This window comes from Otolemur garnettii, unplaced genomic scaffold (assembly GCF_000181295.1).
Source record: "Otolemur garnettii isolate 467f Iridium unplaced genomic scaffold, OtoGar3 scaffold00011, whole genome shotgun sequence".
NCBI lineage: Eukaryota > Metazoa > Chordata > Mammalia > Primates > Galagidae > Otolemur > Otolemur garnettii.
In genome coordinates this window covers 28,969,668-28,993,790 of record NW_003852406.1, presented here as the reverse complement: position 1 = coordinate 28,993,790, position 24,123 = coordinate 28,969,668, and the positions used below count along the sequence as shown (strand labels likewise).

At 37.3% G+C, this 24,123-nt stretch overlaps 1 protein-coding gene across 1 annotated transcript in view; it reads right to left on the bottom strand.

Annotated features, from left to right (window-relative positions):
* SCAPER (S-phase cyclin A associated protein in the ER) overlaps nucleotides 1-24,123 on the bottom strand; it is a 444,723-nt gene that overhangs the window by 100,380 nt on the left and 320,220 nt on the right. Inside the window, exon 25 of the mRNA XM_012801961.2 lies at nucleotides 9,484-9,607. Coding sequence (XP_012657415.1) covers nucleotides 9,484-9,607 — 124 coding nt within the window. The remainder of the gene's footprint in view (nucleotides 1-9,483; nucleotides 9,608-24,123) is intronic.

Sequence of the window (24,123 nt, the reverse complement as noted above, 5' to 3'; positions counted from 1 at the left end):
TTTCTGAGCTTCTTGAATCTCCATACTTACATCTTTTGCCAAATGTGGAAAAATTTTTATTTAAAAAAAATTTTATGCCCCATTCTGTCTTTCTTCTTCTTCTTCTGGATATCCAGTGACATTACATTGTTTAATATTGTAACAAGTTCCTGGGGCTCTATTCCTTTTAAAATTCTTTCTATTATTTATACTGGATTAATTTCTACTGATACAACTTCAAAATCAATGAGCCATTGGTAAATGATTTTAGACTTTCTAAGCTTTCCCTTATTTTAACAACTTACACAACTATAGTATAATTAACAAAACCAGGAAATTAAGATCAATAGAAAACAATGAAACTAGTCTATAGACCTTGTAAGAATTTTTCCAGTTTCCAAACTAACCTTCCTTTTTTTTTGGCCCAAGATCCAATTCAGAATCTCACATTGAATTTAGTTGTTGCATCTCTTTAAGTCTCTTCTAATCTCTTTTTCAGTCTTTGTATTTTGAATAGTTTTGGCCTCTTATTTTACAGAATGTCCTTCAATTTGGGGTTTGTCTGATGTTTTCTTATAATTAGATGGTGGTTAATACAGTTTTGGCAAGAATACCACAGAAGTGATGCTGTGGGCTTCTAAGCATGTATTATCAGAGGGTAAAGTATGTCAGTATGTCCTGTTAGTCTTGATAGGTCATTAAAGCAACGTCTTTATTGTAAAGCTTCTATTTTGCCCCTTTGTGAAAAAAAGTATCTAGTATTCCAGGGATTGCTTTGAGACTATGCAAATATACTGTTTCTCATCATGTATTTGCTAATTTTTGCATCCATTAATGATTCTGTCCTGTGATATTTGTTACTTTAGTGATTATAATGGTGATGTTTCTATTTTTTATTATTCCCTCTCATTTATTAATTCATATATTTTTAATTCCAATTACTGTATTTTTCAGTTCTAGAATTCCCATTTGGTTCTTTGTATTTCTTCTGTGATATTTCATATCTTTCATTCTTTATCAGAATATTGTCCTTTATGTCACTGGGTTGAATCATAAAGTTGTGTTACTATAGTAATTCTAATATCTGTGTCATCTGCTTGAGAATAGGTCATATTTTCTTTTTCTTTGTATGTTGCACAATTCTGAACACTGTGGATATTATGTTGTAGAGAGTCTGGATTCTGACCTATATTTCTGACTTTCTTTTTATTAGGGATTTAACTTTTTCAGATGACAAAACTCTTCTACTTTAGCTAAGATATGTGGACTCTTTCTCACATGTTTGATACATTTAGGATCATTCAGATATTTTATAAATAGAAGATACCCCTGTCTTGCTTTCTCATTACGAATATACTTCTCACATTCTAGCAGCTATCTTTGCCCTGAATTATATCCTCTGGTTCTTTAGGCAAAAAAGACTGTGGATTTTCTATGGGAGTACTCGGAAACCCACGTGTCACCAACTGTAGCCTGCATCAGGCTAAAAGCCATAAAATGGAGAAACTTACCCAAAGCTCTACCCTTATTCCAAGTATCTAAGCCATCAGAATCTGTCTACTTTTCATTGATTTCTAGTGCCTTTAGGTATTTGTTTTTATGTTCTTTAGCCAAAGTCTATATTCATACCTTCAGTAGGGTCAGCCTGATAGAAACTTATTCAGTCATATGTAAAGCAGAACTGGCTCTTCTTTTATATTGATTCTTTAAAAATTGGTTAAGACTTGCTTCATGGCCTGATGTATAATTAATTTTTGTAAATTTTCAATGTGTGCTTATAAAGAATGTATATTTTCTAATGTTTTATACACACAGGAATTTTTGTATATAAAATCAAGTTCGTTAATTATTTTACTGAAACTTTTTATATCTTTAGTAATTTCATTTGCTGTATCTATCAATATTGAAACCAGTGGGATAAACTCTCTAATGTTATGGAAGATGTGTTAATTTATTTCATATGACTACAGTAGAAAGGCAATTGCACTTATAACCTGACCCATATTCTTTTATTAACTGAATTCTGAATGTAGCTTTATGAGCAAAGCTCCATACACACATCACCCCTTAACTGTTTTCACCAAATTTAAATTAGCAGTAGAGAAAGTAGAAAGGGTGCTTCATTGGGAATTTAGCAGAACTGAATTTACATATTATATATGAATATGAGCCGTGGAACTTTGGCATGTACTCTACCCATAATCTAGTCCTTTCCTCTTTTGAGGTCCACTGTCCTTATGTGTAAAACAAATGGAGTGAAACAGATCAGATAGTATGAAGGTCTCCTCTCTAGTCTTAAAATTCCGTGTTGTCAATAAGATAGCATGGTAGACACATAAACAGTTTATATTTTTGATGAAGGAAAAAGCGAGGAATACTAGAGAAGCTCAGCAAGTGCCATAGAGTCAGGAAAAAAAGAAACAAGATGCAGTTGGTGTCAGGAAGAGTACTGTCACCTGTAGTGTTGAAGGGTTTTTGCTCCCATGTCATTAACTATGCAGTCCATGTTCTGAAGGGAGAGTTTCAAGCCTTGTTGCAATAATGAAAATCAAACGGGCACCTGAATGGTTCTGTATGTGACTAAGTGAAAAAACAATTCTCTTGCTGTCGGGCTGTACTTAGAGATTTCCTTTGTATTTAGAGCTTTTTGTCACCTTCTGAAGAGCTCACCAACAGCCTCTTTCATGTAACAGTATCGTATCAATTATTTAAGGTTTGTACACCACTTTCCAATTAACAATCTCCTTGGACAGAAAATACACACATAAAACTTATCAGCCTATTCTTTAAATATTTCATAAAGAACAGGTCACTGTGCATTAAAAATAAGACTGCTAATAAAATATTTAATGCCTTTCAAAATGCAATAAAGCATCAAGAAATTATAAATTTTTTAATTAAATGACTTTTTCCAGTATATTCTGTGTGAATAATATTAAATGCACATAAAATTAAAGTCACAGAAATAAGGAGAGGGCACATCAAGTTAGCTTATAAGTAGGGGAATTCTGGACAGACTCAGGAAACTAGGCTCCAGGTCATGGTTCTGCCATGAAGTAGCTAAGTGATGATCCCTTTTCCACATCTCAATTTGCTCATCAGTATATTGAACTATTTAGAATTTTGATCTTGTCCAACATTAAAAGCCTATCAATCTATTTTCAAATCACTCAGCAGTAATTTCACTGATTTATTTTTTAATGGTAGAAAATATAAATGTACTCTCATAAATTTTTAAGTAGATATTACAGTATCATTAACTATAAGCACATTGGTTGCAAAATGGATCTCTAGAACATTTTCATCTCATTCAACTAAAACTCTACACCTATTAAACAACAAATCTTGTTCTTCTCACCCCTCAGTTCCCGATAACCACTATTCTACTTTCTGTTTCCATACTTTGATCGTATTAGGTATTTCGTATAAGTGGAATCACATAGTATTTATCTTTCTGTAACTGGCTTATTTCACTTAGCACAATGTCATCAAGGTTCATTCACATTGTAACATATAACAGGATTTCCTTCTTTTTTAAGGGTGAATAATATTCCATTGTATGTACAATCACCTCCTTGGTAGTATGTATATATATATATATATATCCCCTGTATATATATATACAGGGGATTTGTTCCAGGACTCTGCAATACTCAAATCTATCTGTGCTCAAGTCCAATAGCTGGCCTCAAAGGAGAGCATATACAAAAAATGAGCCCTCCATGTATGTGGGTCTCACATTTTGTGAACATTACATTTTTAATTTTTAGTTGAAAAATCTGCATATAAGTGGATCCATGCAGTTCAAACCCATGTTTTTGAACCCCTATCATAACATTTTCAGTGTACTTATTATATTCTTCAGTTCTAACATTTGTTTGGTTCTTTTTTACATTTTCTCTTTGTTGATATTCTCATTTTGTTCATGCATTGCTACCTGGAACTTACAGAGCACTTTTATAATATTATTTTGAATTCTTGGTCAAGTAATTTATATACCTTTGTTCCTTTGGGGTTGTTTTTAAAGATTTGTCTTATTATTTTGTTTGGGCCAAGTTTCCCTGTTTCTTTGTGTGTTAAGAAATTCTGTTGGGATCTATACACTTGAGAAAACAGCCATCAATCCCAGTCTTTATGAACTGGCCTCATACAGGGAAAAATCTTCACTAACCAGCCTAGCTAGATATTCTAGAGGCCTCTAAAATCTTTTAGGGAGATGCAATTTCTTTGGGCTTATGTAAGCAATTTCTCAATTAGAAATGTTTGCTGCTTTTGTTTTCATGAGATCATAATCCCTTGCTCCCTCTGGTGTCTGTCTGCAGTACATCATGTTCTCTAGTTCTACAGCAGCAAGCCTCCCTGCTCTCTATTTCCAGCAGTATCAAAAATATGCTGGCATGGCCTCCTGTTAGTACTACATGTCAGACAAGACATACAATCTCTCAGGCAGCACTCTAAAAAGCTGAAACCCTGAACACATACTCTAGTCTTCTCCCTCCCTCACAAAAGAGAAGTTGAGAGTTGGGTGACTTCTCCTTACCATGCCAAAGTGTACTAACCTCAGTGTGTGGTATTATAGGCCCTTTGGTGCTGGAGCAAGCTACTCCTCTGTTGTTTGGACTCAATAGCTACCAGGAATGCAAACTATGCTGGTTTTCTCAGAGCTTTGAATCAGGCATTGCAGAAATCAGTCCTATAGGCGGCCCCTGAATCCATATGCCATTGCCTGCCCCACCCCATCCCAAGAGAAACTGCAAGTCAGAGCATTCTCTCTTGGCACTAAACTGTTGGCTTAGAGAGGTGATCATAGGCCAAGTGAAATAGCTCTTTTTACACATGTCAATGTGGCTGTTGTTGGCTTTGAGACTCCCTGGTGTACTGCAATTTTTTAACTGGTTTCTGGAGATCTCTTAAAGGTATTTTGGTCCTTATACTGTTGTTAAGTATCTCTGTGGGGGAACAAAGACTGGGAATTCCTATTCTTGCCCTTTCCCCAGGTCTTTTTATTGTCTCCCAATGTGCATATCTGGTCTTCCAAGAAGACATCTTGAGGTTAAAGTGCCACTATTCTATGACCTAGGCCCAGAGGAGATACTTAACAATCACTTATTGAATGATGTAAGAAATTATTGTTAACATATTTTAAAACTTCCATGCTTTATGGAAAGTAATACATTGGTGTTAGCTTTCATTCCCAGGGGAAATTTGTCTAAATGAACTGGTTTGCAGGGTTCCAAGTAAGAACTGTCCTGAAATAAATAAAAACTACTTTTCATCTATAACTCAAGGGGGAGGGGAAGCATGTATTTTTAGTGTCACATCACTAATTCATCTTTTGTAAACCCAGAATTGTAAAGGTTTTGCTAATATTCAAGGTATAATCAAAACTAACTTCTCTCAAAAGCCTCCTTAATTCCTCAGGTTAGAATTTACTCATTCATCAAATATTTCACAAACATATATTATGTGCTAGGTACTCTGCTTGGGCTACTTTGTAGCTCTGATGATGTAACAGAATTTCTCATGGTTTCTCTTCGTCTTTAATATTTATTCATGCAATTTCTTCCTTCCTTAATTGTGCACTTCTAAAATGAAGGACCTCTGTCACCCTGGCATTTGTACAATGCTTTGCAAATAGTAATTAAAATGATATACAAGAGTGCTAAAACAACTGCAAGAAGCTGGATTGGAAAAAAATGTCTTCTAAACCATCTGGATTTACTAAAGAACCAGAAATGCTGAAGTAACTGATAATCAGGTGTCTTATTAAGAACATCAGATCACATTTAATTAGCTTCTTTTATTTTCTATTCCTGTTGGAAAATGTGTCAATGACTATTTCTTAACCCCTATTTAAAGGACACTAGCAAGTTATTGGTCCATATTTCAGTTATGTGTATATTACAACCAGTTAGGAAGAAAAATGAAAACACTTTTACATGAAATGTACTTAAATGGTTTCCAGAAACATGAAGATCACCATCACTGACTACTGAAAATGAGAAACATCCTCTTCTGCTCACTGCCACAAACACTGCCACAGCAATGTCAGAACTGACAGCAGTAAAATAAAGTAATCGAAGGAACTGAAAAAACTAGGAAGTACCACGTATAAGGAAAGGAGGGATAAATGTGTTTGGCAAACAAATGTCCCAGGATTCCAGGTCCAAACTGAACAAAATTCACAGAGCAGAATAAACACAGAATGTGGTCAAATTCATTGATAGACAGATTAAGAGCTTTTATGAATGTCAAGAAACCTTGAGGTCATAAGCAAGTGAATATTATTCAAAGGAAACGTGGGCTTTCAAAGAAGAGGGAAATGACCAAGGTACTTACAGGCTCCTGGCACATGACTGGCACTTAATAAATGACATCTACTCTGAGAAGCTAAGAACTAGATCTCAAATGTCCCTACTCTGTGACATCCCAGACAGAAATACTGAACACCTTCCCTGGGGTTCCTGCAGCACTCTCTATAGGCTGCCATCATAGCATTTAGTGTATGTGTTAGAGACTGAATACTTGTGTTCCCCTCAAAGTTTATATGTTGAAAACTAATCCCTAATGTGATGATATCTAGAGATGGGGCTGTGGGAGGCTTTGCTCTCATAAATGGGATTAGTGCCCTTAAAAAAGAAGCAAGATAACTAACTCAGTCTCTTTCCACCACGTGAGGATACAGTGAGAAGTCAGTAGTCTGCAAGCTGGAAAGGGGTCCGCCCAGAACCTGACCTTCATGGCATCCTAATTTTGAATTTCTCGCTTTCAGAACTGTGAGAAATAAATTTCTTTTATAAGCCACCTAGTATTTGGTGTTATGTTGGCAGCTCAAACTAAGAAAACATGTCACCTATATTTCTGTTCCTACTCCTATGCAAGGATTTCCGAGAGGTTCCCCATATCTTGTGCTTCTCTGGAACTGGAAATAACAGGTTCATAATCATCATTAAGTGAGGGAATAAATGAACTTTTCCACACTAATTTCCTCAATAAAAATAGCTTTTGACAAGAAAAGAGTAAAGAGTTAAGATTCTTTTCTGTAGCCTTCTTGTTCATTTCTTCCCATTTCATTCTCTTTCATTACTTACGCTGTTCAAAGTAATGTCTCTTCTTCCATTGTCAACATTGGAACAAGTTTCACAGAATAAACTTTTCCAGATGATGTGATATAAAATGGTTAGAGAGTATAAGGTTTTGATATATTTTTTTCATTCTCACTTTGAAATAATTAAAAATCAATAAATATGTTGCAAAAATTGAGAGTTACTTTCACCTAGTATCCCCTACTAGTAACATCTTACAAAACCATACATAGTATAATTATTTAAAGGAGGAAATTAACACGGAGCCAATCAAAGTAATTTTCTATAGATCTTACTTGAATTTCCCAGTTTTCCCATTAATGTTCTCTTTCTGGTCTAGGATCCAACTCTACACTTAACTCCTTAGTCTCCTCCATTTCATAGTTCTTCACTTTTTCCTTATCTTTCACAACATTAAAACTTTTGAAAATGATTATTATGTAGAATATCCCTCAGTTTGGGTTTGACAAACCTAGGTTTAATTCTTGGTTCTGTGACTTAACATCTATGTAGCCTTGGGTAAGTTAACCTCTCTAGAACTCAAGTTTCATCATCTGCAAAATGGAATAATATTGACTTTAAGATGCTGTTTGAAAATTAAATGATGCAATATATTTTAAAATACCTGGGTAATAAGGCCATTCAATAAATGTTAAGTCTTTTGTCCTTGTGCTAGCTTTCAACTATTTTTCATAGAATTGTTTTTTTGCAATATATATTAAAATACCTGGGCAATAAGGCCATTCAATAAATGTTAAGTCTTTTCTCCTTGTGCTTTCAACTATTTTTCATAGAATTGTTTTTTGCTAAAATGGGCAAAATTCAAAGAGCAGAATAAACACAGAATGCGTCTTATCCATATATAAATGCCTTTTTTTTTGGAGATGGAGTCTCACTCAGCTGCCCTGAGTAGAATGCCATGGTGTCATAGCTCCCAGCAACCTCAAACACTTGGGGTCAAGTGATCCTCTTGTTTCAACATCCTGAGCAGCTAGGACTACAGGTGTCTGCCACAACACCTGGCTAGTTTTTCTATTTTAGCAGAGATGGTGTCTTGCTCTTGCTCAGGCTGGTCTCAAATTCCAGAGCTCAGGAGATCTTCCTGCCTTGGTCTCCCAGAAGTGCCAGGATTATAGGTGTGAGCCCCCATGCCCAGTCTAATGCCTTCTTTTGTAGATGAAACCACATATAATTTAGCCTTTGATTGACGATTCGCTGCTATCACTAATGCTGTGTAACATTCACTTCTGTGTTTTGGTTTGTTTTCCCTCACTGCTGTCCCCTCTCAATGTCAATATGTCTGCCTGTAAGGGATTTATAATCTGATTTCCAATTTTCAGCTTGTGATGTGTGGAAATTCATTTCACTCATATATTAATTCAATTACATGTTGAATCTCCTCAGTGCCAGGCCTGCATTAGAATCTTGGAGATAGTGAAAAGTTACTTCCTTTCCTATAGATTTAATGGTTGGTGAGGAAAATGAATAAGTAAATAAATAATTCCATGTGATCGATTCTGTAAGAGATGTCATGCCTAGGATCATGTAAGAAGTATATTTAACCTGGGCTTGGGGAAACAGGTTGGGGAAGATTTCATGAAGAAGGTGCCATTATGCCTCAGTTAATATCTGGAAAATGTGTAGGAATTAACCAGTTGGTGGAGGAAAGATAGCAAAAATCATGTAGTTTAAGGAAGAGTTATTTTATCTGTGTGTTGAGTCAAAGTAAATGGTTCTGAAATATCTGTGTTATAAACTTGAAGCTGGAAGTGATTTTGTGGCAATAGCTCAGGGGCTCAGAAATTTCACCAGGAAACTGCTGGTGACTACAGTTGACAGACCTGAAGCTTTAGCTATTATACTGAACTTACTTCATTCAATATCTGTGACCTGAAGTAAAATTTAAGGTGACAATTGGCTGCTTGTTCCCATTTCAAAGTAGAACAGGTTTGCCCCTTTCTGACAGAGGAGTTTACTTTTTCTTTCTTTCTTTTTTTTAAAGTCTAAATAACCAACAAAAGTCCACTGTAAACTGACCCCTTCTACTTAACCTGGCTACGAGGCTCTGCGGCTCTGCGTCATTCCCAGATTTCTTCCCTCTGTAACTCCCATTGCTGTCGCTTTAGAGGTTTGACTTTGGGTCATGATTCCAAAGCCCCAGTTTAACTCAGTAAGTTGTGATTTCAACAAGTGCTACAAGTCTACCATCCATTAAATATCAGAACTTAGAAGAATCTGCTATAAAATTTTAAAATTATTACGTTTCTCTGCCAGTCCCTCTTTACTCTCCTGTCATCTTAACTTTTTTTTTTTTTTTTTAAATCTGGAGAGCAAATAAGCTGAATTCTTTTAGTTTTTTCCATAGGGACTATTTCTCAAACCTTAACAGCTTCTAACACAAAGCAGTAATATTACATACCTCCAACTGGTGTATCAGGAGGTCCATTAAGAAGGTAATCTTGTTACTAAACAGAACATCAGTGCAGTTTTCTAAACAGTTACTGCAGGTGAGGTTGTAAACATTGATTGCATTGCAGACAGACCTAAAAGGAAGAGAAAAACATCATTTGTAAAACCCCAGCAGCTCTTCCAAACAATTAAAAATGTATAAAAGACATAGCAAAAAAGCACCAGGCATGGAAGTCACTCTAAAAAACCAAGCCAAATACTATTAGGTGCAGGGCACAACAGCAAGACATAAAAGCCTGGAATTTTCATCCAAAGCCTGGTGTTCACTGGTACCGAACACCTCTTGTGCATTTCTATTAGGTGCACCTGCAGATAATGGAAACACACTGGCCTATCTGGTACTTTTTTTGAGACAGAGCCTCAAGCTGTCCCCCTGGGTAGAGTGCTGTGGCATCACAGTTCACAACAACCTCCAAATCCTGGGCTCAAGCGAGTCTCCTGCCTCAGCCTCCCAAGTAGCTGGGACCACAGGCGCCCGCCACAACACCTGGCTATTTTTTGGTTGCAGCCGTCATTGTTGTTTGGTGGGCCTGGGCTGGATTCGAACCTGCCACCTTGGGTGTATGTGGCTGGTGCCTTGGCCACTTGAGCCACAGGCGCTGCTGAGCCTGTCTGGTAATTTTTTAATACTCTAAGACTAGATACCATCTGCGAACTTTGGTTCTTCAAATAATACCAGAAAAAAGACTCTGTCAAAGCTCCTGTTGCTAGCTCTCCTGGTTTAGGATACAGACCAGTGGTTCTCAACCTTCCTAATGCTGTGGCCCTTTAATACAGTTCCTGTGGGTCTAATATAGACAGATCACTGAAGAAGAGAGAAGTCATGAGGAAAAGCTGGAGGTTTTCTCTGTGAACAAGAGGGAGGTGTTCTGGGGACTGAACACCATACCTGCTTGGAGGCTTTGCTGACATGGAGCCAGAGTGCCTGACAGATGAGGCTATCTTTCCTATAGGGCAGAAAGTGGCCTCTGTGGGCTCAAACAGCTCAAGGTCAAATGGACCAAAGAAATGTTTCTCACTAAGGATTAGCAAACTGGTATGCCATTGTTCTAAGAAATTTTTGGAGCAATAAGCTCAATGATTATGGCACTCTCCTGGGTGTTTTGAAGACTACAACTAAAACCTGTGTTGCTTGAATGATCAATATTTATTTTGGCCTGACGAAAGCTCCTGCTTAAGTCCTAAGTAAAAATGTTCTGGTTTGGTCCCTTAGGACCAATCCTCTAGGATAGTAGTTCTTAACAGTGTGATCCACAGACCAAGAGCATCAGTATTACCCAGGAACTTGTTAGAAGTGCAAATTCTCAAGTTCCACCTCGGACCTAGTAGACAGAAACTCCTGAAGTGGGGGTCAAGCAATCTGTCTTTTAACAAGTTCTGTAGGTAATTCTAATACACATTCAAGGGAACCACTGTTGTATAATTTCTGCATCTTGACTAAGCATTAGAATCACCTAGAGATCTTTAAATAAATATGCTTGCTTGGGTTCCTCCCCTGATGATGCTATTTGGGAGATGGGGTAGACTCCTGACTTTTTGAATGTTTCTAAAGCTCTACAGGCAATTCTGATGTATAGCCAGAGTAGAGAACCACAAGTCTAACAATCATCATGTGAATATTTATTCATGCAACAAATATCTAAGTTTCTATAATGTTCCAAGCAGTGTGCTAAGGGGCTAAGACAGACAAGCTCTCTGCGCTCTTGGAAACGACGCTCTGATGGGAGTGAGACGGTGAAGAAGCCCCTGTTCTACTTGTATCATTGTCTGATGATTACATAAGTACTTTGCTTTACATAATTGATAGGTTTCCAAAAAAATGGGCACAGTATAGTATACTTGTTAAGAGTAGGGATATTCAAATAAGACAACACCTACATTAGAATGCCACTTCTTTCATTCAAGATTTTAGCCAGTTACTAATTTAACATTTTGGCATCCATTCGCTCATCTAAAACAGCAGAGTAATAATGCCTAAGTTTCACATGGCTGTCATGAAAATTAACTGAGATAATAGATATAAAGTAATTAGGACAGTGCCTGGCAGATGATTAAGTACTTAATACATGGTAGTCCTTCTTAGGGGTATTAGTCATAAAATTATTTATTATTATTTTTAATGAGTATGTTTTAAATGAATTGAATCAAGTTAAAGCGTGCTACAGATGCACATTTCCAGGATAATGGTACCTCCCAAATTTTTTCATGGCACACTGGCTTAAACAATAAAATAACTCTAAGTTGGTAGAAGCCTGTTCTCAGTCTTACTCAGACTCTCTGAGGAGTGAACAGGAAAACCTTGGCCCACATGTAATACACTTATAACACACCAGAGGGTTTATCTAGCAAATCCTTCACAAATGTAAATAAGCCCCATTTCATTTATTTGGTAACATGTCTAAATTTTCAAAGGAGTGCTTTTCTATTTAAAGAATAATGTGTATTTATGATTATAAGAATAATTAAAAATTTGTTAAGGAAAAGCACAAAGAAATAGTAAAATATTATCAAGAGAAAATTCAATATTTGCACTTCGAGTCTTTTCTTTTTTTTATAAATGTGTATTTTTATCCCATTTTTCCATTTCTTTCTTCCTTTTTTTTTTTTTTTTGAAATAGAGTCTCACTATGTCCCTCTTGGTCGAGTGCCATGGTGTCACAGCTCACAGCAGCCCCTAACTCTTGGACTTACGCAATTCTCTGGCTTCAGCCTCCCAAGTAGCTGGGACTACAGGCGCCTGCTACAATGTCTGGCTATTTTTTGGCTGCAGTTGCCATTGTTGTTTAGTAGGGCGAGGCCGGCTTCGAACCCGCCAGCTTCGGTATATGTGGCTGGTGCCATAACCACTGTGCTATGGGTGCCGAAGCCTGTGAGGCTTTTCTATAGCAGCATTACCAGATCCATTTTCCAGCTTCTGGGTGTCAAGAACTGGGGTAAACTGTGCCAATCACAGGCACAAAGGAAACTATGGTTTCCTGGGTGTGGGAGATAGGGGTGAGTACTTCCTTCCTAACTTGTGTTGGCATCAGAGCGAGCAGCATCCCCGTGGATCTGCTGTATTGCTTTTAGTTAATCCAGGGGTCTTCTTCCAACAACGTTTTTTTTTTTTTTTGCAGTTTTTGGCAACGGCTAGGTCTGAACCCACCACCTCTGGTATATATGGGGCTGGCACCCTACTCCTTGAGACCTAGGCGCTGCCCTTTCCAACAACTTTTTGAACGTCTGAAGTCTTATTCTAAATTCATTTTCTGATTAAAATCCTCAAACTTAGAAATACTGCATAATTTTTAAAGGTTGAATAGTGCCATCCTATGGATATAAAATTTACTTCAACTGATCTCTACTGTGTCTAATTTTTAATGTTACAAATAAAGCTGTTTTAACACAGTTGGACTTCTTAGTTGCAAGCCAGCGGGGGCAAAAAATGCTCTGGTTGATTTAAATAGGAAATAAATTAATGTATAGGCTATTGGGTACATCAAAGAACTTATAATACTCAGGTGTAGGAGTTAGAATTCCAGGAGTAACACCGAAAGCACACAACACCGAACTGGTCTGCTGAAAAAACAAACAAACAAACAAACACAGGGTGCTGTATGTCAGTCTGAACTGTGACTTCGGAACGAAATACAATTGCCTCCAACTCTTCAAAAAATAGAACTGGGGGTGTCCTTGCTTCTTTATTTTACTAGATTTGGAGTAAAAGTCTCTAGTGTCTGGGTTGTGCCTTGGTCACATGCCTACATCCTAGCCACAGTGAAGAATGGGAAGTAGTATTTGGCATTCTCAAGTTCTATATTGGGAAAGCCATTTCATATGCTCGGGAGTTCTGCAGACATAGAATGGTGGTTGAGATGCTGTGCGGCTTAATAACACAATCAATGCTTATACCAGCTGCTGGACAAATCATTCAGGAAGTAACACATTGCTTGCTTCCTTAGAATAAAATTCTAGTAATAATAATTTAGGTAAAAGGATTTGTAGACTTTTTTTACTTTCTTATCTTATCTTATCTTATTTTATTTTTATCTTTTTTTAAGAGATGGGGTCTCATTCTGTTTCCTAGGCTGTAGTGCAGTGGCCCACTGCAGCTATGAACTCCTGGGCTCAAGCAATCCTCCTGTCTCAACTTGTAGGACTACAAGAGCCTGCTATCACACCCTGCTAATGTAGAGATAGGGTCTTGCTATAGGTTGGTCTTAAAATTCCTGGGCTCAAGCAATCCTCCCATCTTGACCTCCCAAAGTCCTAGGATTATAGTCATAAGCCACTATGCCTGGCCATTTTTAAGGCTTTTTTGGGGGGTGTGTGTGTGTGAGACAGAGTCTTATTTTGTCAACCTTGGTAGAGTGCATGGCGTCACAGCTCACAGCAACCTCCCACTCTTGGACTTAAGCGATTCTCTTGCCTCAGCTTCCCGAGTACCTGGGACTATAGGCGCCTGCCACAACGCCTGGCTATTTTTTTGTTGCAGTTTGCCCAGGGCCAAGTTTGAACCTGCCACACTTGGTATATGGGCCCAGCACCCCACCCACTGAGCCACAGGTGCTGCCCCATTTTTAAGGCTTTTAATAGAAATTGTCAAATACAAACAACCCTCTAGTAAAAGGAATTTGTAACAATTATTCTTCTTAGCAAAGTATCTCAGGAATGGAAGAAAAAGTATCCAATGTACTCAGTCCTATTATGAAACTAGGGATTATAGCCTAAGAATATGGGGAAGGGGCGGGGAGGGGAGGAGGGAGAATGAGTAGAGGGAGGGTAATTGGTGGGACCACACCTATGGTGCACTTACAAGGGTACATGTGAAACTTACTAAATGTAGAATATAAATTTTTTTTTTTATTAAAAGGTAACTATGTACATTAATGCACTTCTGGGGTACAGTGCGGGATTTTCACATACAATCTGAAACACTTCCATCAAACTGGTTAACATAGCCTTCATGTCATTTTCTTAATTATTGTTTTAAAACATTCACATTCTACTCTTAGAAAGATTCACTTGTACCCTTGGAATATAAACGTTTTAACACAATAACCAAGAAAATGCCATGAAGGCTATGTTAACCAGTTTGATGAAAATATTTCAAATTGTATATAAAACCAGCACATTGTACCCCATGACTACATTAATGTACACAGTGATGATTAAAAAAAAAAAAAATAAAAACAAAAGAAATTTTCTCCCTGCTTGTACCAATACTAGGCCGTCTATGTAGGACAAATTTTTATCAATTTTACAGACAAACAAATCCAGTATTTAAAGATCCTATTCCTTTTATTAGTAGCATGATGGAGGATTCTTTCAGTTTCTTTGCGATGACTGTTTATACTTTCCTGCATTATCATCGTGCACCTTCTATTTCACTCTTCTGTCAGTGTTTGTTTCTCTTATTGATTTATAAACTTCTTTACTGATAAGATGTTAACTCTTTGATCATATTTACATGTAACATTTCTAGTTTGTTGCTATCTAAATTACTTCTCAAGTTTTTTTGATCATAAAGAACTTTTAGATTTTTATTTGATACAATTTGCCAAACTTTTTCTTCAGGACATCTGGGTTTTGTGTTAGACTTAGAAGGGCCATTCTACTTCAAGATTATAAAACTATTATTTTAAATTTACTTTGGATACTTTTATAAATTTTGCACTTAAATCCATAATATAAAATTGATGTTGTGATAAAGTACAAAGTAGAAATTTACTTATCCCCCCCAAAATAAAGTTGCTATTTATACCCATATTTTGTTAATTTTTGTAGTTCACAGCTGAGCATGTTGGCTCATGCCTATAATCCTAGAACTCTGAGAGGCTGAGGTGGGTGGATTACTTGAGCTCAGGAGTTCAATACCAGCCTGAGCAAGAACAAGAACCCATCTACACTCGATAGAAAAACCAGCTGGGCACAGTTGCAGGTATGTGTAGTCCCAGGTACTTGGGAGGCAGTGACAGGAGGATTGCTCAAGCCAAGAGTATGAGGTTATTGTGAGCTACAATGATGCCATAACACTCAACGCAGGGTGACAGAGTTAGACTCTATCTTAAAGGAAAAGAAAAGAAAAATAATTTTTTTTCTAGTTCACTGTTTAAAATTTTGTTTTTATTTTAAAATTTTTATTGGAGATTTTCATCTTTTAAAAATAATTTATAAAGATTCCTTCATTATAAACATGACAAAGAGTTAATGTAAATCATGAATTTTTTTGTCATTTGCCTTTTATTTTGCTTATGCTATTTTAAAGGGATTGTGTATGTATTGAGGCTGACCAATTTCACGTAGCCTGATAAGTTATTTACGGTTTTTCTGTTTTCTGCCTGTCTTATGTTTTAAAAGTTTTTTTTCTGATTGTCATTACAAGATGAGGTAATTATTCATTTGTATTACCTTCTAGCCATTTATATTTATTCTTTTATGAATTATCACTGTGCATAGTACTTTTATGATTATATAATTCACTGCCAATTCATTTAGAATTTATTTTGGTACGTGGTATGATACAAGAGCCTCAATTTATTTTTTTCCACAAAGAGGTTACCGAATATTCTATTCTTTCCCCACAGGTTTGAAATGTCACCTTTATCATAAGTCTATGTAGGATATATTTCCAGGTTTCCTAGTCTAATAACTCTGTCTTTGTATCAATGTTACATTGTCTTACATATAGTAGCTTTATAGTAGAGTTACTATATAAATCATACATCCCTAAAGGCTTTAAAAAATACACATGGGGGGATTACATTGAGAATAATGTATAGAATGTTATAAATCTATACTTATATCCTATTTTCCCTTTGGTTTTGATCTGTATATTTTATGGTTTTGATTTTTAATTTCCATTTTTCTGTTTCATTCAACAGAATTTCTACTACTTGTTTCAAATCTTTTGTGGGCTATTATGAGGCATAAACAAGCAAATAATATGTCCTATGGGATGATGTCCTGATGCTCTCTGTGCCTTTCATCAAGAAAAACAAAAAACCCTCATTTACTGGTAAAGTACATCCATATAATCTTAGGCTCACAAAACTCTCCCAAGAAACTTTTGCAGAGAAACCACTTTCTGATGAAGAAAAAAAGCAAGGGGACCAAAAATCTCAGGGTCAGGAAAAACCTGTTCACTCAGTAAAACGTGTTTGAAAGACAACCTTATTTGAAGAGCACCTGTCTTAGAAAGCTCACTTGTATGAACCCAGCCTGGGTGGTCTGTCTATCCAAACTGCTTTGCCTGTAATTGTAAACGCAAATGACTAGAAGCACTTTTTAACATCAAACAGAAAAGCCCCAGATTTTGAAAGTATCTCCCAAGAAGATATTAAAATCTCACTGTCCATTCTGTCAAAAGCAGAACCACTCGCTGTGGGTGAGGGGTTTGAGATAAAGGCTTTCTGCTTCAAAATACTGTGACTACACGAGTGAATTTTTCTGTCTGTTAAACATTCTCACCGAGAATGTTTCCTCTGAAAAACAGAAGGTAGAAAAACATCATAAAACTGGGTCTCTTGGCAGTAAGTATAGGAACATATTTATATAGGAAAAGGACAATAATGGAATTATGAGCATAGTGCCCACCTAGGACATTATGAAACAGTTAAATAGAAAAGCTCCAAGTTGTTGCCACCTAGGTGAGCTTAATAATATGAAAGCACATAGATTATATCCTTAAGCAATTTGCAGTGGTTAAGACTTATCAGAAAACACTGTTCACCAAAATCCATTGTCTTACGCCAGAGTCAAGAAAGCAGCCATTTTAAAACAACTGTCAAGTGCAATTTCACAAAATATACGTGGGCAGGAGGAGTGAATGCCTTCTTGTATGGCAATATTCTGCTGAGTACTAGAATCACAAGTACTAAAATCACATAAACACAGTTGCAAAGAGAGACTTGGCATATTTATCAACTGTTGTTTTAGCCCTCATGTAAGAAAGGGAAGGACCAGAAATGGATAAATGTAGTGAACGGGTAGATTCTTATAAAACACAGAGGATGATTAGAATCTGCTGTAGAATTAGTGTGAGGAAAGAAGATTATCTAGTTTGGACCATAAGATCCAGATCTGGAGTCTCACCAATTCTTTAGGGAAGGGATGAATGTTAAAACCAGAGCCCCAATGCATACTATAATTCACTGAATATCTTCAGCTTGCATTAAGGATTTAATAAATGATATATAGTTTATATGTATTCAATCTTTCTTAAATGATGCTTTGTCTTCATGAACCTCTGAACTAAAATAAATACTTGGGAGGCGCCTGTGGCTCAGTGAGAAAGGCGCTGGCCCCATATACCGAGGGTGGCGGGTTCAAACCCAGCCCCGGCCAAACTGCAACAAAAAATAGCCGGGCGTTGTGGAGGGCACCTGTAGTCCCAGCTACTTAGGAGGCTGAGGCAGAAGAATCGCCTAAGCCCAGGAGTTGGAGGTTGCTGGAGCGACTCCACTGCACTCTACCGAGGGCGAAAAAGTGAGACTCTGTCTCTACAAAAAATAAATAAATAAATAAATAAATACTTTACATATTACTAAAAAGAATTACCTAAAACCAGGGAGATCTGAGCTGGTTAGAATTTTATTGTCTTAAATGAATTCCCCACGTGAGTGGCCCATTTGCAGAGTGAGATCTGCAATCTAAGCCTGGCCCTGCAGAAATGGCCTTCAAGAAAGCTGTATGTGCCAATTCTACAGGCTGAAAACTGAGACTTGATCAAACCACTGAAAACTACATTCTGGTACCTAATTAGTCTAAGTTACCTCTAGGCAAGATCCTCATCTGATTCATCCTTTTTGGAGCCCTCACCCTGTGCACACACTGTTCATTCGAGACGTCTAATGAAGGGTCAACTATCTTCCTTGTTTCAAACAGAATACTGAAGAATGTACAACTGTGGAATATCTTTTTTTTTTTTTTTTGCAGTTTTTGGCTGGGGCTGGGTTTGAACCCGCCATTTCCAGTATATGGGGCTAGTGCCCTACTCCTTTGAGCCACAGGCGCCGCCCCTGTTAATTATGCTTGAAGACAAGAGTGATACTTATAAAAATTATTATGTTAAGCTGTTCACTGTAAGCAGTTCTGAAAGGACATATGTCTTAATATACCAACTCTGTGTAAGAAAAGGGGAATTAAAATGGTATGATTGTTCATTCAACTACTATTTGTTGGGTACCACTTCTGCCTAGGTACGATGCTAAGTGCAATGGGCAACAATGAAAAAAAATTAGATACTAGTTCTGACTTCAAGATATATATAGCATACCCTTTTTTTGGTTAAAAACCTTTACTATGCTATAATCCCAGCACTTGAGAGGCCGAGGTGGGTGGACTGCCTGAGCTCACAGATCTGTGACCAGACTGAGCCAGAGTGAGACCCCGTTTCTAAAAAATATCTGGGCATTGTGGCGGGCACCTGTCCCAGCTACTTGGGAGGCTGAGGTGAGAGAATTGCTTAAGCCCAAGAGTTTGAGGTTGGTGTGCCTCTATTGAGGGCAACAAAGTGAGACTCTCTCTCAAAAAGAAAAGGAAAAAAAAACTTTATTAAGAAATAAAACAGAGATATGGAAAACACACAAATGGATAGTTTAGTTAACTATTTTAAGGAAAACATCCTTAAAACCACCCTCTAGATCCAGAATTTTGCTACCAAGAAGCCCACATAGTTTTTCTTTTTTTTGAGAGAGTCTCACTATGTCACCCTTGGTAGAGCGCTGTGGCGTCACAGCTCACAGCAACCTCAACTCTTGGGTGTAAGTGATTCTCTTGCCTCAGCCTCCGAAGTAGCTGGGACTACAGGTGCTGGCCACAACGCCTAGCTATTTTTTTTTTTTAATTGCAGTTGTCATTGCTGTTTAGCCGGCCTAGGCCAGGTTTGAACCCTCCTGACTTGGAGTATGTGGCTGGCGCCATAACCACTGTGCTATGGGCGCTGAGGCCCTCCCCACCCCCTACCCCCACAGTTTTTCTTATCCAACTCTCCTTCCTTCCAGAGTACCTAGGATTCTCACAGTTATAGTGATCACTTCCTTCCTTATTATGTTTTATCACCTAAGTGTGTATTCTAGCACTATAAGTGTATCCATAGCTTAGTCGTACCTTCTTTTTACTATGTTTCTAAAACATAGTCTTGACACATCTTTATAAGTCTGTCTTAGGCAGCAGATTTCCCCTTAATCTTTCTTTTTTCTTTATAATTTCTTATTTTTTTTAACATGGTGGATTTATTTTTTAATTAAATCATAGCGGTATACATTAATGCAATCATGGGGTACAATGTGCTGGTTTTACATACAATTTGAAATGCTTTCATCAAACTGGTCAACATAGCCTTCACGGAATTTTCTTAGTTATTGCGTTAAGACATTTATATTCTCCACCGAGTAAATTTCACATGTACCCTTGTAAGATACACCGTAGATGTGGTCCCACCAATTACTCTCCCTCCACCTATCCTGTCCCCTTCCCTTCCCTTTACCCATATTCTTGAGCTATAATTGGGTTATAGCTTTCATATGAAAGCTATAAATTAGTTTCATAGTGGGGCTGAGTACATTGTATACTTTTTCTTCCATTCTTGAGATACTTTGCTAAGAAGAATATGTTCCAGCTCCATCCAGGTAAACATGAAGGAGGTAAAGTCTCCATCTTTTGTTAAGGCTGCATAATATTCCATGGTGTACATATACCACAATTTTGATTTTTGGAATTTGAAATAAAAAACACCATACTATTTACATTAAGGCTCACCTGAAAATGAAACATTTAGATATAAATCTAGCAAAATATGAATGAGATCTATATGAGGAAAGCTACAAAATTCTGATGGAAGAAGTCAAAGACTGAAATAAATGGAAAGAAATTGTATATTCATGGATAGAAAGACTCAATGTTAAGATGTCTGTTCTTCCTAACTTGATCTATAGATTTAATGCAATGTAAATCAAAATACAAGCAAGTTACTCTGTGGATACTGACAAATTGATTCTAAAGTTTGTCTGGAAAAGCAAAAGACCTAGAATAGCCACCTCAATATTGAAGAACAAAATTGAAAGATCATCTCTACCTGACTTCAAGTATTATAATAAAGTTACAGCAGTTGAGAGAATGTGATCGGTGAAAAATTAGACAAATAGATCAATGGGGGGACAGAACTGAGGGAAGAGAATTAGACCCACACAAATACAGTCAACTGAAATCCAAGAGAGAAAAGATAGTTTTTTTCAAAAAATGGTGCTGGGGATCCTCCGCCTCTGGCCGCACCTCCCGCGAGCCTCCTCCCCTGGATCCTCCTTTGTCCTCCTCCCGCCACCGCCACCGCCGCCGCCGCCGCCGAGGGTCCGGTGCGTGCCAGCCCTGCCCGTAGCCGCAGCCCGCAGCCCGCAGCCCGCGCGCTGGCCGAGTCGCTGAGCCCCCGCCACCGCCGCACGGGAAAGGCAGGGTTGGGTTAAAAAAAAAAATGGTGCTGGAAGATGCTCCCCACCCCACCCCACCCATAAAAAGGAGAAACGGAAGGCAGGGAGGGAAGAGGGATGTGTGGAAATTCTGTACTTTTGGCTCAATTTTTCTGTATATTTAAAACTACTCTAATAAAGGAAATTCGTTAATTAAAAAAATCATGAATTTAGACATATTTGATGGGTTTTAATTTATTGCAATTCTTATTCATAGCAAAGCTCAATTTGTGCCATCTATGCCTCTTGGGCTGGAGCATTGTAATGTTTGAGAACTTTAGTCTATGTAGAATGAAAAAAGGTTTCAGGCTCATTTCCTGCCCCAGACCTGAAGTCAGCTTGTAATCCAAGGAATACTGGCTTACTTTAACAGGAAACAATACTTCACATCCATAATCTGGCCTGCAGGATTCTCAAAGCTACTAGGATGGTCACTGTTTCTGACCCTTTAGCATGAGCAGATTATAGGAAACTCCCCCCATTCCCAGCCTCCTATCCCCTACAAAATATGAATTCATAATTATATATCAGATTCAAAGTCTGGACTAAGGGATTTTTTTCATTAATATCATTTATATAACAGCTCTCTTTCTCCTTTCACATGGAGAATTCAGGTGCTCAAGAGCACAGAGGATGATAGAATTAGAATATCATGCCAAAACCCCACACTGTACCCCAGAAGTGCATTAATGTACATAGTTACCATTCAATTAAAAAAAAAAAGAATTAGAATATCTATAATTACTCATTTGCTTTATGCTACATTATAACACACAAGAATTTCAGAATAACAATATTGGGTGGCGCCTGTGGCTCAAAGGAGTGGGGCGCCAGCCCCACATGCCGGAGGTGACAGGTTCAAACCCAGCTCTGGCCAAAAGCTGCAAACCCCCCTCCCCCGCCCCAAACAACCCCCCCCCCCAATATTAATATACCACCACCCATTATGATTACTGAAAACAAATGAAAATATTTTGGCATGTGTCATACTCTCCACTCCTAATTTACTATCATTGTACTAACTATGCTGTCAGAACATACAGTCATTTCTTACTATAATCTCCCCCTCTTAATCTTCGTGAGTTTCAGCACTGTAAGTAACTGTGTATGTTATGTTCACTGTCAGTCCTTACGTTTCTGCACTCATTTTCTTGTCTGAAGCTTATTCTCTTCCTAAGTAGATTCCTTAGGAAGGGCTCTTCATCCCAATATTCCCTAAGTTTGTTGCATGTCTTATGCTGATACAAGTGTGTCTGTGCCTTTGACAGTTTTGTTGGAAATTCTTTGGCACATTTCTTCTTTTCTAGAATATGTATTAAAAACGATACCCCATTTTAATCTGAAATAAAGCATTACTATCAAAAAATCTGATGTTAGTTTTCTTTCCCTTATAAAACATGTACTCTTTTTACTCTTTTAGTACGTAATTTTTAAAGATGAAATACAATTTATACACTGTTAACATTTACCTTTTTGTTAGTGTATTTTTTTTTTGAGCTTGGACAAATGTATTTAGTTGTGAAACCACCACCACAATAAAGATAGAGCAGCCCATCACCTTCCAAATTTCCCCTGGGTGTGCCCTTTTTGTCAACCCCTCTCTCAAGCCCTGTTTTCTATTTCTATAGTTCTGCCCTTTTTGTACTGAAACCAGGCCACTCGTCGTCTTTGAGTCTGGCTTCTTTCACATGGCACAACTGCATTTGTGCTTCATCTATGTTTTGCAAATATCAGTGGTCTGTCCCTTTAAAAAAATTATATTTATTTTATTATGATTAAAACACTGAACATGGGATGTACCTACAAGAGATTTGTAAGTGTTCAATATTGTCAACACATGGTTAGGCACAGCGTTCAGAGCAAATCTTTAGAACTTATTCATCTTGGAACATTATGATTAGCAACTCCCAGTTTTCCCTCTTCCTCTGCTCCTGGCAACAATGGTTCAGATCTTTGCTTCTGTGAGTTTAACTATTTTAAATACTTCATGTAAACAAAATCCTGTAGTATTTGGCCTCTGACTGGCTGATTTCAGTTAGGATAATGTCCTCAAAAGTTCATCCACTTAGTCACATATTGCAGGGCTCCTTCTTGTTTAAAGGCTAATGTTTCACCGTATGCACACAGCACGTTTTATTTGCCCACCCCTCTGATCCAATGAATAGTGCTATAATGAAAATAGGAGTATAAATATCTCAGAGATCTAGATGTTAGTGCTTCTGGATAAATGCATGGAAGTGGGATTGCTGGATCACACTGTAATTCAATTTTTAGTTTTTTGAGGAACCTTCACACCATTTTCCATAGTGGCTGCACTATTTTGTATTCTAACCAGTGTATGAAGCTTCCGATTTTCCACATCTTTATAAACATTTGCTGTTTTTATTATAATGGCCATCTTAACAGATGTGAGGTGATATTTCACGTGGTTTTGATTTGCATTTCTCTGATGATTAGTAATATTGAGCATCTTTTCACATAACTGTTGGCCATTTGCACATCTTCTTTGGAGGAATGTCCTTTGCCCATTTTTTTAGCTGGATAATTAACCTTTTTGCTATTGAGTTGTAAGTTCCTTAAATATTTTGAAACTAATCTGTTATCTACTATATGGTTTGTAAATATTTTCCTATTCTGTAGCTTACTTTTTCACTCTGTGGGCTGTTTCCTTTGATATGCAGAAGCTTTTTCATTTAATGTAGCTTCACTTGTTTTTGCTTTTGGTGCCTGTGCTTCTGGTATTAGATCCATGAATTCATTACCAAGAATGAAACATAGTTTCATAGTTAAAACATAGTCTCCCTTTATGTTTTCTTTCAGGAATTTTAGAATTTTAGGTCTATGTTTAATTTTTTAGTCCATTTGAGGCTGATTCGTATATATGAAGATAAGGGCCCAATTTCATTCTTTTGCATGTGGATATCCAGTTTTTCCCTGACCATTTGTTGAAGACATCCTTTCCCCAATGCATGTTCTTGGTAATCTTGTCAAAGACCAGTTGACTGTATATGCACGAGTTTACCTCTGAACTCTATGCTGTTCCCTCAGTGTATATGTTTGTCTCTACACCAGTACCACACTGTTTTCTGTAGTCTTGTAATATGCTTTGAAGTCAGGAACTTGACTTTTTTCATTTTCAGATGATT